The sequence below is a fragment of the Rattus norvegicus genome, chromosome 19 (genome assembly GCF_036323735.1).
Source record: "Rattus norvegicus strain BN/NHsdMcwi chromosome 19, GRCr8, whole genome shotgun sequence".
Classification (NCBI taxonomy): domain Eukaryota; kingdom Metazoa; phylum Chordata; class Mammalia; order Rodentia; family Muridae; genus Rattus; species Rattus norvegicus.
In genome coordinates, this window is record NC_086037.1 from 56,144,199 (window position 1) to 56,162,984 (window position 18,786).

The 18,786-nt window shown below is 44.9% G+C and overlaps 1 protein-coding gene across 5 annotated transcripts in view; it reads right to left on the reverse strand.

Annotated features, from left to right (window-relative positions):
• Positions 1-1,022: 1,022 nt before the first annotated feature.
• The window catches only part of Rfwd3 (ring finger and WD repeat domain 3), a 32,651-nt gene continuing 14,887 nt past the window's right edge, over positions 1,023-18,786 (reverse strand). For 3 of the 5 annotated variants that reach the window (XM_063277727.1, XM_063277726.1, XM_063277728.1), the window contains exons 7-12: positions 15,086-15,200; positions 14,149-14,377; positions 11,801-11,951; positions 8,049-8,225; positions 6,145-6,359; positions 1,023-4,713 (exon numbers count right to left, since the gene is read on the reverse strand). In XM_063277727.1, coding sequence (XP_063133797.1) covers positions 4,226-4,713; positions 6,145-6,359; positions 8,049-8,225; positions 11,801-11,951; positions 14,149-14,377; positions 15,086-15,200 — 1,375 coding nt within the window. In that variant the 3' untranslated portion in view covers positions 1,023-4,225. The remainder of the gene's footprint in view (positions 4,714-6,144; positions 6,360-8,048; positions 8,226-11,800; positions 11,952-14,148; positions 14,378-15,085; positions 15,201-18,786) is intronic. The other 2 variants (NM_001402201.1, NM_001402202.1) reach the window with 1 other exon arrangement.

Genomic DNA, 18,786 nt, shown 5'->3' on the forward strand with positions numbered 1-18,786 from the left:
GTAAGGTCATGCTTGTAAATTATGTCCTTTTGAAGTTCAATATACTCTTACTTGTTGTTTAACTGGACAACATTTCCACCTTTTCCAGTCTAACTGTAGGGCAGGTTTGCACCACCATATTCATTAGAAACAACAATCTGAAGAAGGTGGCCAGAACGTGCTGAGCAGTCAGACCTACGGGCCTTCGCTCATTGCTAACGCCCCTGTCACAGTATTGGCAAGTAATTTTAAGAAATTATTTCCATCTCTTCCCATCTTACCTATCTCAGTTTAAAGCAGTAGCAGGGGGCTGGAGAGATGGCTCAGTGGTTAAGAGCACTGACTGCTCTTCCAGAGGTCCTGAGTTCAAATCCTAGCAACCACATGGTGGCTCACAACCATCTGTAATGGGATCTGATGCCCTCTTCTGGTGTGTCTGAAGACAGCGACAGTGTACTCCTATACAAAGTAAATAAATAAAATCTTTTAAAGCAGTAGCAGGAAGCCACCAAGCAGGAAAGTCTGAGGACTGTGTGTGTGTGTGTGTGTGTGTGTGTGTGTGTGTGTGTGTGTGTGTGTGTGTGTAAAGCTCAGTCTGGCCTGAAACTTGTAATCTTCCAGGCTGTTTCCTGAGTGCTGGGATTACGGGTACGTGTTACCATACTTGGGGCTGATTTAAGAGGCAAATGTAACTTCCAATTAGCAACAGCAAAAAGAACTGGCAGCTGGAGCCTCACCAGTGTAGATAAAATGTTTACACTGGGCACAGCGGAGCACATCTGTAATCTCTGCACTGGGAGGTATAGTAAGCAAGAAGCGAGCCAGCCTTTCCTACATGGGGAGTTAAAGTACAACCCCTGCTACATGAGACTCTGACTCAGAGACGGTTAATTAAATAAGTATTTACTTAGCCCTAGGGACCATCTGTGTAACTCATATACTGGATGAGATGGGGAATCTACTAGAGTAGGATTATGCTCCTACCTTTCCCAAGAGGTGGGGATATTCTTGCCTCTAGTGAACACAGGCAGAAGACACTGGGATTGGGGTTACACATTACAGATTCTTTATTTTGTTGACATTAAAACAAACAGTGAAATGCAGCACAGCAAATATTCGGAAATCCCAATGTCCCGTGACAAGATTTAAAAACAGATCCTGCTGGTGCCTGGGTGTTAGGGATGAAGTTTCTTGCAAGTAGGGGTAAGGCTGTCTTTGGAGAATCAGTCTATAATGGGAATCTGCTTCCAAAACACAGATTTGGGTTTCTAGTACAGCTCAGTAGTAGAGCAAAAAACTTAACCAGGTTGAGGTCCTGGCACTCCCCTACCCGAATTCAAATTGCAGAAATGCAGAAGCTGTCAAGGCTTGGTATTTAGGTTAGCTTCTGTGGTAGCAAATCCCCCCAGTTGGCCTTAGTTAAATGTCCTTCAACGCAAGTCAAATCCTAAGCCTGCTCCAGATCAACCTGACACCCACAGCTCTTTCTGTGGCCACCTGAAGAAGTTAGGTGAATTCTATTTACCCTTAACCATCAATCTATCAAAAGCATCTGGGGGGAGAGAGGGAGAAAAGGTGACTTTTCTCCAAGCTGTGGAAGCTGACATTTTTCTTTTGCCCCCCCCTTTTTTTTTTTGAGACAGGGTTTCTCTGTGTTCTAGCTTTTGGCTGTCCAAAACTCACCTTGTAGTGAGGGTGGCCTTGAACTCACAGGGGATCCATCTGTTTCTGCCTTCAGAGTGCTGGGGCAAAAGGCATTCACCACTTCAACTGGCTGGAAGCTGACATTTTAAAAGCTTTAAGTTTTAAAAACAAAACAAACTATACATCTTCAAGTAGAAGGTTTCATTAAGCAGACACAGCCACAACTTGGAACCCTGGGAAAATTAACAATTTTCCCTTAACAATCCCTTGTTGGCAATAAAGATCACCAAAACAGCTCAAGAGTTTGACAGGCATGAAAGAATTTTTATTAAAAAAGATAGTGCTTCATCAAGGAACATCTGAGAGAAATCAGACAGGTTGGCCACACCTTGAGACAAGGTGTTGTAGGGCAGTGGCTCAGTGGGGTAGCCTAAGGCCAAGTAGACAAACCCGAGCAAACCTCTAGATGCTGGACTGTGCAGGACCGCCATGACGGAAGTTTCTAAGAGTCTTCCTTCCTGCCTCCCACAGATCTCTAGCCACTGTTACCTTCCTGAGCATAACCACTTCATTAACAACCTTTTCAGAAAAAAAGGGGGTGGGGGGAGCCTTTACTTGGGAACTATATATCCTTAGGCATTGACTTTAGGGGGAGTAAAACCCCCCCAGCATCCCAAGCTAACCAGAAAAATCCCAACCACCCGGTCCCTTTCCTTACCTCCCACAATGCAACGGGGCTTGATATGGTTTTGCATATGGCGGCTCATCAGCCACCTCCACCACCAGCCTTGCCAACATTTGAGTCGGCCTGGATGCCTGGGATGGAACTTGTTGCCACAAAGCACACCACACAGAAGTACCAGACATTGGGGGCAGCAAGCAGTGCAGGGGTCTGGGCGAAATAGTCGCTAAAAGGTTGTAAGCATTCAGACTTGGAAATAGGTCAAATCCTACACAGGATATGAACAGTGCCCTTTGTGCTTAATGGAAGACTCGCCCGCCTATCTTTTGCATCCAAGAAGCATGGCAGGCCTGTAGTGTGCTGCTTTTAAGCCAATTAGCCTAACTGACACGACAATTTAGGTTGGCTATTACAACCCCCAAATGCTTGGTGTGCACTCATATCCTAAATGGTAGTTGAGAGGACTGTAAGATCCTATAGAATTAAGTAAAAAATTTCCAGGCAAGATTCACAAAGGTACTCATTTGGTGTAAACCGCACACAATCACACTAATCCAATGAACCATGATCCAGAAGTTCCAGCTCCAGCATGTAGACAGCGATCTTGTTTGGAGTCATGAGGTGCTCCAGACTATGCCACATTAACTAGCGGCGTGCCTAGCGGTCTCACGGCCACGCTCACTCCCATTTATAAATGTGGACAATCTTCTCGGTCAAGGTGGCCAAGTAGCTGTTCTGATTCGTTTCAAAAGGGCAGATGTCCAAGACAGGCTCATCAGTCTTCAGGTTCTGCAGCAATGAGCCACTGCCAGCATTCCACACCTTAAAAACAAACACACAGGAATAGAGGTCAACAGTTGGTTGCCCAGGTGGGGCAGAACTGTCTCTATCCACAACACTGTGAGCCAGAACACCCTAGGCTGGCTGGAGAAGCAAGCCAGGGACTCATTTCTCTCATCTAAGTGCCAGAAGTCTTCTGAATATTGTCCCTTCTAGAGACAGAAGTCAACAAGGCAAGGCCACTATCTCTGTCCTTATGGAACATGTATTTAAAGAAATATATTTATTTTAATTATGGTAGTCTGTGTGGGATACCCATGGAAGAATGTGGATCTCTTGGAGCTGGAATTATAGCTGCTTGTGAAGCACCCAATTCAGGTGTTGGGAATCAAACTTGGGTGGATCCCCTGGAAGGTTACTCTCTCCATACTGCTGAGCCATTGCTCCAGCTATGGAACAAATATCCTAGCAAGTGTCTTATTTTCTCAAAGTTTTATTACAAGAACGGCTGTAAAGTGTTAAGAACAGGACTGACCGATGAGGTGGCACAGTGAGAAGACACTGGCCGTGCAAGCCTACTAGATGCCCCCAGGTAAAGGTGGGAGAACGGAGCCTACATACTTGTTCCCTGACCTCTAACCGTGCAGTGTAGCACGTACTCTCCATCCCCAACATCATACGCACGCCTTTAACCCCAGCCCTCAGAGGGCAGAGATAGGCAAGTCTCATTACGAATTTGAGGCTAGCAAGATCTATATAGTGAGTATATACAATGAGCCCCTATCTCAAAAGTATTTCCAAACAGCAAAAAAGGGTGTGGATGAAGGAGGAGGTAAGAGGGAGAGACTGGCAGGAGCAAGGAGAAGCTGTAGTTGGGATGCAAAGTAAACAAATCATTTTTAAAAAGAAACATCAAAATAGCATTAATAAACCATCACCAGACCCTACTTTTTTTTGAGACAAGATCTCAGTATGGAGCCTGGATGCACTGAAATTAACTATGTAAACCAGGCTGCCTTTGAACTGAGAGATCTGTCTGCCTCTGCCTCACCTCCCAAGTGCTGCGGCCACAGGTGTGTGCTGCCTTGCTTGGCTTTTTACATGTGAACTGAACTCAGGCCTGCATGCTAACCTGACAAGTTATATTTTACTATAAACAAGTGACAGTCTTTGTGTACACATGTGTATACATTTATATGTGTGCCCCTGCATGTGCGTTCGCAAGCCACGTGAGAGTATCGTGTGTGTGTGTGTGTGTGTGTGTGTGTGTGTGTGTGTGTGTGTGTGAGACTGACGTGGTGAGCCTGGGACTGATTCCCTCATTCGTGCCATACGCTTCATAAAGGCGAGTGCCTTACAACTGGGCCAGGCCCTCAAGCTCCAAACTATTATAAACATAAAATAAACAGGCTTCACCAGGGCAGACTGTGACGCTTCATCTGCAGTGCACACGAGGACACTGCCATCGTTCTCTGGGCTCTGGAAGATGGCACTTTTGGTTAACAGTTTGCAAGTGGGTCCCCCGAGGAATGTCTGCACAGGAAGGCAGGAGCAGACCGGCTCGCCAGCGTCATCCAGTCTGTAAGACATCTCCAACAGCACAGTTCGCACGGTGTTATGGCTTTTATCTATGAGACAGAGAACCAGTGTTACCTCATGGAGGTGAACCTCAGATATTCACAACCTACCTGGGTAGAAAAGCCAAACACATTAAACGTCAAGATCTACAGCAAATACAGCAATGCAGCACAAATGAAACTCAGAAGCCCGGGCTAGGATGAAGGGAACTACCTGCAGTCGGCTCTTCCTACTAGAGAAACAACTCTTGAGAATGAGCTGGTTTTGTAAAATCACTGCACCCTGAGAGAACTGGGGAATTTACTGTTCAAGTGTCTAATGGTATTTTTCCTCCTTCCACTGAGTACTCCATTAGCTATCACAGAAACAGGGTTGTATCTAAGGTACTTCTGAGAGACAGACAAGAACAGGAAAACAAAATGGGACCCCCAAACTTTCTATGGAAGTCACAGCATGATTTGGTAAGAGCCAAAGGTCAGAAGCAGCAATTCAAACAGTTTCCCAGATAAAACAAACACGAAATGATAAGATCTGTGCACAAATGGGCACTCTGTTGGTCAATCTGACCAACAAACTTGACAAATCTACCTGTCACAAATTTGATTACTAGAGTTGATTCCTTATTACCCATTTTTAGTGTGAACTTAAATCACTGATCTGGTTGGGACTCTCTCAGACAGTAACTGTCTAGGTAGGAATAAATTGGACTCAGACCAGGTAAGAGTCACAGTGGTGTCTGCCAGTAGAAACACATTTCCTGAGAGAGACACCTGTCTACAGGTCAGGACTTACGATATGAGGCGTTTTCCAGGACAAAGACATACTTGTGAACAGTACACCATAGCCAACCATCACTAAATATTCAGAATCCTATTAGGGCAAGGCTAGTTCATGCCATTCTAAGACCTCAAGACCTAGTTAAAGGGGCAAACCTCACCAGACTGACCATCAGGAATAGATTCTTTCCTTTAGGTGAGAACAAGACAGACCTGTAAATTAATAGCTGCTCAGAGTTCTATCCAAGGATTTGAAGGCAGTGACGTTTAGCTGCCTAGATAGTTCCACAAAACCATGTTGCCCGTCCTAACTTCGTTAGACTCAAATATCGAACAACTAAAGACCTGATCTGGTGCCAGGCTGTTTCCAGCTGGGGCCTTTTCTTAGGTGAAGTGAGGGGCAGATGACTGGACTGAGGCAGAGAAATGGACTCAAGGGTGGGTTGCCTCATTCTAACACTGTTGTTAGATACCCAGGATCCTGGAGTAGTTACTTCACTTCTAGAAGCACAGGACAGGACGTTTTCAATACAGGGTAAAGAGCCGGCTCTGGGGTTCCCATTTCCGTGATACTAGGAATTGCAGCACTGCCTGTCGGCCTTAGAGAGGCTTTCCAAAGCCACCCAATGTCTTCTTCCCTGCACCTCCTCCCCTGCCCCACTCCCAGCCACCAAAAGAGCAGGCCTATAAGAACTCAGAACTCACCAGGCCTGTATGTCACAAGACAGTGTCGGGTGCTGCTCTCTGTCTGAAAGTCTACAAAGCCCCCTGGCTCCAAGGATAGCACATGAGGCTTATGACAAAAGTCTGTTTTTAGCTCCCAGAAGGAGGCATTCTCCAAGGTTCCAGCCAGCACCCCACCGTAAGGAAATGCAGTCACCGCAGCTCTGGGTAAATATGACAGGGACACCAGAGGACATCTGAAGGCAAAAAAAGGGAAACTGTGACATACGTTCCAAATCCAATACTCCAGACCTCATGCTCATGACAAGGAGTCCTACATTCCCAACTCAACAGAGGTCAAAAAGAAGGGTAAGCAAACATCCTCCTGCACCCTCTAAAAAGGAATGAACCTCCTCTACGAGAGAATAGAAGGAATACACGGAATACTCCGCACTTACTTTCAACGTAAGTGGGATTCAAACCCAATGTGGCTGAGGTGCACATTTAACCTATCAAAGTGGGCCCTGCCTCAGGTTCTCCCAGCAGCATCTCGGTCCCCACCCTCTACTCCCAACTTTCAGCCCAGGGCTTCCCCTCTCCCAGGGGCTTTTCCCCATAGAACACTGACATTTTGGTCTCTCCCCTTTGTCTGTGAGCTTTCTTACTTCTTCCTCCTCCCACTTCCCTGTCTTTCCCCATAGTGACTTCCCTGGTGGCTTCGTTCCTTGGTTAACAGTGAATTCTCCCAACAAATATGTCTTTATATATACGCTAACCTGGCTTGAACTGGCTCATTTCACTGAAATAACTTATCCAACAGGATATATCAGATGCTTCCAAAGAAAAATCCTGTAATAGGCTGGAGAGGTGGCTCAGTGGTTAAGGGCACTGGCTGCTCTTCCAGAGGACAGGGGTTCGATTCCCAGCACCCACATGGTGGCTCACAACTGTCTTTAATTCCATCTAGTTCCAGAGGATCCAACAACCTCACAGAGACTTATGTATGGGCAAAACACCAATGCACATAAAATTAAAAAAGAAAACAAAAAAAAAATTAAAAAAGAAAACCCTGTAACAACAAAAGGACAGCCTAAAAGTAAACGATATTTTAACTCAGAGAAAAGATGATTTTCTTGTTTTGTTAAACAGAATCTCTCTATGTATCCTTGGCTGTTCTGGAACTGTCTCTGTATTCCAGACTGGCCTCAAATTCAGAGATCTGTCTGCCGAGGATCAAAAGTATGTGCCACCACCATTGTCAGCAAACCCCCCTCCACTTCCCCTCTTTACCCTTCAAGACAGGGCGTTCTGGGTAGCCCTACCCTGGCTATCCTGGAACCTGCTAGCCTCCAATTCAATATCAGCTTATCTCTCCCTCCTGAGTGTTATGTGGGATTAAAGGTGTGCACCACCATGCCTGGCTTCGATTAGATTGGGTTCTAAATTTCATTCTACAAGTTTATGATCAATACTATATGCTAACACACCTCCACAAACACCGTCCTACAGACCATGTTCCCATGAATTTGATCATGCACGGCTATCCAAGCAAAGCCTCCCCTGAGCCCTCCTCTTTCTTACTTTTTTTTATGAGACAGTTTCTCTGTATAGCCCCGACTATCCTGGAACTCACAGAGATCCGCCTGCTTCCCAGTTGCTGGGAATAAAGGTGTGTACCACCATACCCAGCCTCAAACGTTATTGACTCTGAAGTGAGAAAGTGCCAGACCTTAGATTGCTGGCCGACTGTGGATACACTCCAAGGAAAGAACAAATATAGTAGCAATCTATTAAGAGCGCTGTGACCTACATAAAAATGAGATCTTCCGGGGCTGGGGATTTAGCTCAGTGGTAGAGCGCTTACCTAGGAAGCGCAAGGCCCTGGGTTCGGTCCCCAGCTCCGAAAAAAAGAACCAAAAAAAAAAAAAAAGAGATCTTCCTCGTACCTGGCTTTCTGAGGAACTAATTCCTGGACATAGGTATTTGTGTTCCGTAAGTCATAGATCAGAATTGAACCATTGGCCAGTCCAGCGTAGATGTAATTGTTTTCGTCAAGACACCAGCAACAGCTCCAGACAGGGCGTCCAGTGTTGTAAGTCTGCACCACAGTATTTGTTTCTAGGCTGTAGAGTTTTAAGAGATTTTTACCACCATATATTAAAAAATTATGTATACAACAGTGATAATTAATAATAAAACATTTCACAAAATTGTATTTATTCCTCTGTAGTTAACTGTCACACAGTGGGCAATGCAAGAAAGTGAAAACATACGGAAAACCAAAAACTCTATTTCAACCACCCAGACCTTTTGAGATGTTAGGCAAAGAACCTAGGGCTAACGGTAGGCAAGCCTTCTGTCACTGACTTACATCTCTAGCTTCTCCTAACCCTTACTGTTGTTTTGAGACAGGGCCTCACTGCATAGCCCTGGCTGGCCTAGAACTTGCTAAGTAGACCAGGCTGGCCTTGAACTCAGAGATCTTCCTGCTTTTGCTTCCCAAGTGCTTAGGTCAAAGGCACGAGCCATCACGTCTGCTGACTTTTAAACTAATTTTTTAAATTCTAAAATTATTATTTTTAATAAGTAGGGGTTTTTTCCTACTATCTGTATACTTTCCTACTATAGGTATCTAAAGGTACCTATCTGAGTACCTTTTCTGAAGCCAGAAAGGGTTTCAGATCTCCTAGAACTGGAGTTTAGAGAGTTGAAAGCTGCCTGCCATGTATCTGCTGGGAACTGAACCCAGGTCAAAGGAAGGGCAGCCAATGTTTCTAACCACCAGGCCATCTCTCCCACCCTCTGAAGAGTAGCAAGCTTTCTACCACCGAGCCATCTCTTCAGTGCCCATTCCCACCCTCATCAAAACACACACACACACACAGACACACACACACACACACACACACAGAGACAGACAGACAGACACAAACACAGACACAGACACAAACACAGACACACACACACACAGACACAGAGACAGACAGACACACAGACACAGACACACAGACACACACACACACACACACACAGACACACACACACACACACACAGTGTATGTGTATGAGAACGAGAGTGCAGATGCATACATGACAAACTGTGTGTGGAGTTCTAAAGACAACTCTTTGGAGCAGTCGGTTCTCCCCCCAGCCATGTGTTCAAGCCACCAGGTTTCTGCACTAAGTGCTTTCGTTATGAGCTGAGTATGCTCTAGGGTTCCCCTGCTGCTGTCTCCTCACTACCTCACTTGACTTTGTTTTTGGGTTTTTTTTTTTTTTTTGTTATTTTTTTTGCTTGTTTTGGTTAAATCGCCCTCCCCATTCAGCATCTGTAGCATACAGAATACAATGTTATGCTGAAAATTGGGTAAATGAACTTCTTCATGGAACCAAGAACTCAACTCAGAATCCCACTTATTAGCCATGTGGTCTACAACTGAGTTATAGATCCCTACCCTTAAAAGACTCAAGATTGTCTGTCTGGTTTTTTTTGGAGCTGGGACCAGTCTGTTTGCTTTTTGACACAGGGTCTGTCTCTCTGTGTTGCCTTGGCTGTCTGTGAACTCACCCTACAGACCAGGCTGGCCTCGAACTCACAGATTCCCTGCCTCTGCCTTAAAGGCATGTGTCCCTACTGCCTAGTTCCTTTAAAGATTTCTTAGAGTGAAAAGGAGTAGGAAGGTAGCTCCAAAGGAATAGATCACACTCAGGTCTCATATTACTAGTTACCCGGGGGACAGACCTGGAGTAAGCAGTCCTGAGCTGTCACTGCAATTCTATGAGGAGACAATGACTTCCCACATTATATCCCAACATCTATAGAACACTGCTCTCATTCAAATAGTTTAATATGGACTTTTAAAGTATGTAATTTTAGGGGATAAAGAGATGGGTCAGTGGTCAACCGCACCTATTTTTCTCAGAGAGGATCTGGATTCAGTTCCCAGCACTCAGATGGGGACCATCAACCACCTGGAACTCTGTTCAGTCCCTGATGCCCTCTTCTGGCCTCTGCAAGTACTGCATGCAGGTGGTGTACAGCAGACACGAGGGCAAACAAGACACACACACACACAGACACATACACACAGACACATACACACAGACACATACACAGACACACACACACACGCACACACACACACAGGCACACACACAGACACACACACACAGACACACACACACACATACACAGACACACACACAGACATGCACACACACACAGACATACACACACACAGACACACACAGACACATACACAGACACACACACAGACACGCACACACACACACAGACATACACGCACACACAGACACACACACACACAGACACACACACACAGACACATACACAGACACACACAGACACATACACAGACACACACACACAGACACGCACACACACACAGACACACACAGACACATACACAGACACACACACACAGACACGCACACACACACAGACACACACAGACATACAGACACACACACAGACACGCACACACACAGACACGCATACGCAGACACGCACACACACACACAGACACACACAGACATACACGCATACACACAGACACACACAGACACGCACACACACACACAGACATACACATACACAGACACGCACACACACAGACACACACACACAGACACGAGCACACACATCCCTCTAGTAAAACTTTTAAGTGAAATTTTAAAGAATTAGAATAGCCCAGCCTTTGATGCAGGCCCAAAATACCAGTTACTCAAAGGAATAACAATTACAAGGTCAAAGCCAGCCTAGGTAAATTACCAAGAGCCACAGAGTTAAAAATAAAAATGGCATGGAGAGGGTTGGGGATTTAGCTCAGCGGTAGAGCGCTTGCCTAGCGAGCGCAAGGCCCTGGGTTCGGTCCCCAGCTTCGAAAAAAAGAAAAAAAGAAAAAAAAAATGGCATGGAGAGAGCCATGACGAATGCTTGTCACACACATTCCAGACCCAGGCTCAATCTGCAGTACTACAAAAACCAACGAACACGAGTCAGACTACCTCACATTAACTCAGTGACCTCCTGTGTTACTTTTAAATTTTTCCTTTTTTGCCCAGTCTCATGCTCTTGGGTTGCTTCCTCATGACCTTTTTTTTTGGTTCTTTTTTTTTTCGGAGCTGGGGACCGAACCCAGGGCCTTGCGCTTCCTAGGCAAGCGCTCTACCACTGAGCTAAATCCCCAACCCCCAGGTCTCTACCTTTTAGGGGCTGGAATTACAGGCATTTGCTACCACAACCCCCAAGTTTATGTCTACTTTTCTGTCTTTGTTTTTAGACAGGGTTTAATTCTGTAGTTCAAGTTGTCCTGGAATTTACTATGTAGTCCAGGCTAACTTCAAACACATGGTAATCCTCATGCCTATCAGGACCCCAAGTCTAGGATTAGAGGTGTCAATCACCACACAGAACATATAGACTTTTATTTCATTCATTTATTTATTTAGAGATGGTCTCTCTACACAGCTCTGGTTGTCCTAGAACTCACTATAGGTCAGCCTAAAACTTGTAGGAGATCTGCCTGCCTCTCCATGCTGGGTTTAAAGTATGTGTTTGGCTGCGTATATCCTTTCACAAGAAGACACTGGCTCAGATCAAAAAAAGGGCACCATAACACTAAGACTAACTTGACGCACAGTGACCCAGGCCCCATCTTTCCCTCGACTCCCTTACCTGGTCAGTTTAATGGTGTTGTCAAGGGAGGCGGAGAGGAGCAAGCCTTTGGATTGATTGCTGAAAGCTAGTCCACGAATCTGCTTGCTATGCATAGGGATGTACTGACTGCTTCTCATGTTCGCAGTACTCAGCATCTTAACACCAAAGCCTACCAAAGAAGAAAGTTAAAACAGGAACACAAAGGTAAATCATGGCAAAACAGAACTGTCTTTTAAAGTAATTAGCACCTTTCAAAAGTGATTTGCTTACCTTTCCTGGAATCCAAGTCCCTAGGGAACAGCTAGTCACATAATGAAAACGAGAATTTCCCAGTTACACATTTTTTTTTTTTTTTTGAGAATGTTTTTCTGTGTAGCCCTGGCTGTCCTGGAACTTGCTCTGTAGACCAGGCTGGCTTTGAACTCAGAGACCTGCCTGCCTCTGACTCGAGTGCTAGAATCAGATGCATGTGCCACCATGCCAAGCACCTTAGGGTTATACTTAAAAAATTTTTAAAAAGCAAAATCCATTTTAAATATCCATCAAGAGATGGATGGACAGATTTACCAAGTATATATATAATGAAATACCACCCAGTAATAAACTACCAATTTGCATAAAAATATGGCTCTAAGAACAAAAAGAAGCACACACTGTATGGTGCCATTTATACAACGTTCTGGAACGTGCACCGGCGAACGGCAGGTCGGTGGCTGCCCGTGAGTGTGTAGAAGGGAAAAAGATAACGGACCTTACAAATCTGTACAATTTAATTTTATGACACTTGTATTTTGGTAAAGCTATTGAGACAGGTGGGCATGGTAGGATGTAATTACAATTCTAGCATTAGTAAAGGCTTGAGGCCAGCGTGGTCTATACAGTAAGACCCAGTCTCAAGTAGACAAATATAAAGGAAGCCGTCTGGACAAATATCAAGCACATCACCTACAAAAAGAGGTTAATTCAAGATTCAAAGACAGGAACAATAAAGAACAGAGAAAGGGCCGGAGAAACTACCATGTCAATTCATCTTATCCAAGATTCATTCGCAGTCATGCTTTGCCACATGCGTGATGTACACTGTGGGCCACCTGGCACCCTCACGTGGCCAGACCAAGGGCGCCTGTCAGCCCTCCTGGGACTGGAGTTACAGTCTGTGACAGATGGTTGTGAGCTGTCACGTGGGTGGCTGAGAACTGAACCCGGGGCCTTTGGAAGAAGTTAGTGAACTTCACTGCTTTTAACCATCTCTCCAGCCCTAGTTGTGCCTTTATCTCTGTGTGGGTATATGCACGTGAACGTGGGCCCCCACAGAAGCCAGAAGAGGGCATTAGATTCCCTGGAGCTAGAAGTGCCATTATAGGTCGTTGGGAGCCACCTAGCATGGGTGCTGAGGTTTAACTTCAAACTTCAAGAGAACCACTTTCCTGTCTGAAAGAGAAGAGCAGAAAGAGCTCAACTTATCCCTTCAGCCCCCATGAAATGACTACTGTATTCCTGACATTCTCTTGTTTGCAACTACGAATATTAAATTGTGTTTAAATATGAGTTAACCTCCCGAGGCAGTCTCTGTAAAACAGTGTGAACAAATCTGTAAGGTAAATGACACACAAGGACTATTCTCCTCCTTGGTCTACGGCAGTGACAAAGGACACTTCCGTGAGCCTCCTTTCTCATGGTCACACTGTTTCTGGTATTGGTAATTTGCAAAATAAGAACAAGATATATGGAAGAATTTTTTTCAAGTAGGGCAGTGGGCTGTGTAGCAATTAAAGAACTGCTTGTGGGTTGGGGATTTAGCTCAGTGGTAGAGCGCTTGCCTAGGAAGCGCAAGGCCCTGGGTTCGGTCCCCAGCTCCGAAAAAAAGAACCAAAAAAAAACAAAACAAAACAAAACTGCTTGTAGCTGAAAGAAACATTTTCTATTTGTTTGAAACAGGATCTCACCATGTAGAGCACAGTAGCCTACCTTCTGCCTCAATCTCCTCAATGTTGCTGCTATAGGCGTGTGACAGCAGACCCTGCTATTAAAGATATGGTCTTTTGTTTTGAGACAGGGTCTCCTTATGTAGCCCAACTTTCCTGGAACTTGCTACACAGAACAGGCTGGCACCTTAGAGATCTGTCTACGCCTGCGTGTTAGGTGCTGGGATTAAAGGCATGAGCCACCACGCCAAGCTATGAAAGGCACCTTTGTAGCATATGAAGTACTTGCACTGAATTAACAGACAGACGGACAGAGAGACGGACAAAAGTGAATTGATAGCCTGTTACCAGTCCTTAACCACCACTGAGCCCAAGATTCTTCAAAAAGGGAAGGGAATTAAGATGTGTTTAACGATGAACTCAAAGTTCTGAGCTGTTTACCTGGAAGGAAGGAAGCCTGAGGAGAGGGCTGGGATGCCACCAAGCAGCTCAGACCATCGCAATACGCCATGATTCGGCAGTTTCCCGTCTGAGATACTGTGAAGGTCTTCTCTGAGCTGTATTTGCGCTGGCTCTGGCTGGAGGGCAGGCAGCTCCCACAAAGTGCTTGGGAGCCGCTGCACTGCTGTCCTGCTGGGCCCTGATGCCGCACCATAAGCTTCTCCAAGTCCTGCAGTGTAACAGACGTTGTAAGCGAACCCCCTCCTTTGGTTTTCTTTCTTCTTCTTTTTCTGGTTTGGTTTTTTGCTTATGTTTTTTGTTTTCTAAGACAGGGTTTCTCTGTGGAGCCCTGAGTCCTGGAATTCACTCCACAGACCAAGCTGGCCTCAAACTCACAGAGATCTGCCTACCCCTGCCTCCCGAGTGCCAGGATTAAAGAGGTGTGTGCCACCACTGCCCAGCAAGAATTTCTTGCCAATCATGAAAATGTTACCATGAATCTTAACTGAATTTCTGAGTATTTCACCAGGTAACTGAACTAAGGAATGCAGAGAGATTAATTAAAATATTAGGGTAAAGAAATATTTAATGGCTGTCATGTGTCTGAAGCCCTCATAGAATTTATATGGGTTTTGGGCTAATGTCCTATCATTGAGATAAACATAAGTAATATTTAGATTCCTCTTAAGGTGCCCTTTAAAAAAAATATTTATTTTTATTTATCTGACTACACTGTTGCTATCTTCAGACACACCAGAAGAGGGCATCAGACCCCATTACAGATGGTTGTGAGCCACCATGTGGGTGCTGGGAATTGAACTCAGGACCTCTGGAAGAGCAGTCAGTGCTCTTAACCACTGAGCCATTTCTCCAGCCTAGTGCCCCTCTTTTTAATTTTGATTCTAGAAATCTTTTGAATTAGAAAAGACGAACTCACCTGGACACGGCTATTGAGTTTCGTGCATTTATCCATAAGGACCTGAAGCTGGAGCCGGCACTGGGCGGATTCCAGCTCGGCCTGCTTCCGGAGAGCCTGCTCACTCAGTAGGTCACTAGGGAGAAGCCGAGGCAGGAGGATCAGAAAAGCTAGAGGACTCGCAGCAAGCTGACAGTCAGGTCCTGTGTAACACACATCTAGACTGTGAGCGCGTCATGGCAGTTTAATAACGCACAACACAAGCTGTCTACTAGTGTGTGGGGCTGACCAGCCAGCTCGCTGGGGCTTGGTGTGGAAGTCAAAGATAGGACTCCTACTGTACGTGGAGACTAAAAACAGCATAGGAAAGTGAGTGAACCAATTCACTGCTTGAGCTAAGGCAAATTATAACAGATTAAACTTAAATATTAAAAGACCAGGATTATCTACCGGAGTAAAAGAAAATAAACTGTTGTTGGTTATCACAAAGTCTGCAAACTAAACGATCAAATGATCAGAACCAACAAGGCTAAAGCTTTAAAAGACAAGGAAGTTTACATCTACACTAAGCAAACACTAACAAAAGGCCAATTAGAATAAACACAAAATGCATGAATAGGTATAAAAAAAATTACACAACCATAAATTTGCATATACTTAAAGATATTTTAAAATAGGAAGCACAAAAACAAGAACAAAATCCCACTTGACTGAAACAGCAGAGAAAACGATATGAAATGACAAGTCGGCCCTTATTTATTTATGAGAAATTCAAATGAGCCAGAATATGGTGGCACATGCCTGTAGTACTACCAAGGAGAGGCTGAGGCAGGTGGACCACTAAAGCTCAGAAATTCAGTCATTCCTGGGCAAGAGAGACCTTAGTTCAAAGCAAAGACAACAAAGAACGCTGTAGAAGAGGCCTGCAGAGATGGTTCTCCCACAGGACCAGGGTTCCCAGGACCCGCATGGCAGCTCACACTTGTCTGGAACTCCAGTTCCGGGGGATCTGGTGCCCTCTCCTGTCCTCTGAGAACACCAGGCATTCACTGGTGCACATCTATCCATGCTGACCAAACACCCATCCCATGTATATTAAATAAAAACAGAGGAAAACAGAGGCAGGCCATGGAACAAAAGCCTCGCTCGAGGTAAGACATAGGCAGCAAGGAAAACTTGGTGCAGAAAGAGCACGGTATCTAATAAATCACACTACAGCAGATGGTAATCCAGGAAATTAGACCTCAGAGTTAAAATTGACAAATAAAAATCTCAGAGATCGGGGTTGGGGATTTAGTTCAGTGGTAGAGCGCTTGCCTAGCAAGCACAAGGCCCTGGGTTCAGTCCCCAGCTCCAAAAAAAAGAAAAGAAAAAAAAAAAAAAAATCTCAGAGATCGGGCTGGAGAGATGGCTCAGCGGCTAAAAGCACTGACTGCTCCCAAGTTCAATTCCCAGCAATCACATGGTGGCTCACAAGCAAGTGTAAGGGGATCTGATGACCTCTTCTGGTGTGGCTGAAGAGAGTTACAGTGTACTTACATAAAATAAATAAACCCCCCCCCCCCAAGCTAGGGACAGAACCCAGGGCCTTGTGCTTGCTAGGCAAGCGCTCTACCACTGAGCTAAATCCCCAACCAAAATAAATAAATCTTAAAAAAAATTTTCAGAGATCACTAGAAGTTACATCTTGGTCTTAAAATTGGAGACAGCAGGACCAAGAGGTTGACGCATCTGCATGGAAACAAACTCAGGCTATTCAGGAGGCTGAAGCATGTGGGCCACCAATGAGTGGCTTATTTAGTCTACACAGTGAGTTCAAGACCAGCCTAGACAACTTAGAGACCATCTCAAACAACAACCAAATACCCTCACAATACTTAAAAAAAAAAAAGCAGACTTTGCAGGTTGCTCAAGTCGCTGTCCCAGGAACTCCCGGACTCTAGTTAGTGATCTAACCACCTTCAGAGCCTGGGGCTTCAGGAAGGCACGTTTGTTGCTTAGGATTATCTTTTTAGAAAGGCCTAAAACAAAAATGGCAAACTGTTAGGATTCAATACAAGTCGAGTATGGGGTAGGTCCCAGGACAGCCAAGGAGGGCTACACAGAGAAAACCCGACTTACAAAAATGCAGTCACAATGTTTTTATTGACGTGTGCATTTTAACCATTTTTGCAGCATCTAACATTATGCTACACCAATGTCGGTTTACTCAGTTAATCCACTTGAGCTAGATTATTTTTATTATTATTTTTTTTTCTTTTCTTTTTCTCGGAGCTGGGGACCGAATCCAGGGCCTTGCACTTCCTAGGCAAGCGCTCTACCACTGAGCTAAATCCCCAACCCCTTGAGCTAGATTATTAACAACGTAACTCATGCTCATTAAGTAAACCTTTGCAAATATTCTTTTCAAAACAACTACTTTCTGGGAATAGGATAACTATACATTTGCGCTCGAGACCTATAAATTAACCTTTCTCGTTGCAGTGACCAAATACTCAACAAGAAACACCTTGAGGAATTTGTTTTGGCTCACAGCATGAAGTGACACAAGGGAAGGCATGGCAACAGGTGGCTCCATGACAGCTCACTTGACATTTCTGCCAACAGGAAGTCGAGGGGTCAGGCTAGAATTTGAGTAGGTTAACTCCTAAGGCCCAGTGAATCATTTCCTGCAGCTAATCCTGGCCTCTTAAAAGGTTTCACAGCCTCTCAAATGGCACCACCAGCTCTAAGTATTTAAATATTTACATTCAAACTTTACCAGTAAAATGTGAACGAACATATTCGCAACTTTCTCAATGGTGGGTATTTTAAACTTTAGTCTTTCTTTTCTTTAGAGAGACAGGGTCTCCGTGGCACAGACAGTGTGGAACTTGCTAGGTACTTTTCTTTCCTTTTGTTCTTGTCATAGATGCATCCCAGGGCTGTGTGCATGCTAATCAAGGACTCTTACCACTGAGCTAGGTCTCTAGTCTCAGGCTCAAACTTGTGATTCACCTGCTTCTCTCTCCCAGGAACGCGTCACCATTGTGGGGAAAAACACATACATGTGGAAATCATCGGGTAACTTTACCAGTGGGAAAATCGTACTGTTCAACATATACATGTGGAGATCATAGGGTAACTTTACCAGTGGGTTCTCTCCTACCAGGGGTTCTAGCAATTAAATTCAGGTCAGTGGGCTTGTACTGCAAGGGCTTGCATCCAGAGCCATCTCACTGGCCAATGTGATGCCATCTTTAACGTTTTTAAATCATCTTTTTCTTAGTTTGGCTTTCTCTTTCTTAAAGATAGATAGATAGATAGATAGATAGATAGATAGATAGATAGATAGATAGATAGATAGATAGAGATTTATTGTATGTGAGTACACTGTAGCTGTCTTCAGACACACCAGAAGAGGGCATCAGATCCCATTACAGATGGTTATGAGTCACCATGTGGTTATGTGGTTGCTGGGAATTGAACTCAGGACCTCTGGAAGAGCAATCAGCGCTCTTAACCACTGAGCCATCTGTCCAGTCCAGTGTGTGTTCTTGTCCCACCCGGTGCGCGCTCGCTCTCGCGCGCGCGCTCTCTCTCTCTCTCTCTCTCTCTCTCTCTCTCTCTCTCTCTCTCCCTTCCTTCATTTGGGAAGACAGGGTTTTTCATTATAGCCCCAGCTGTCCCCTTGCTCTGCTGACCAGGCTGGCCTTGAACTTAAGATTATCTACCTGCCTCTG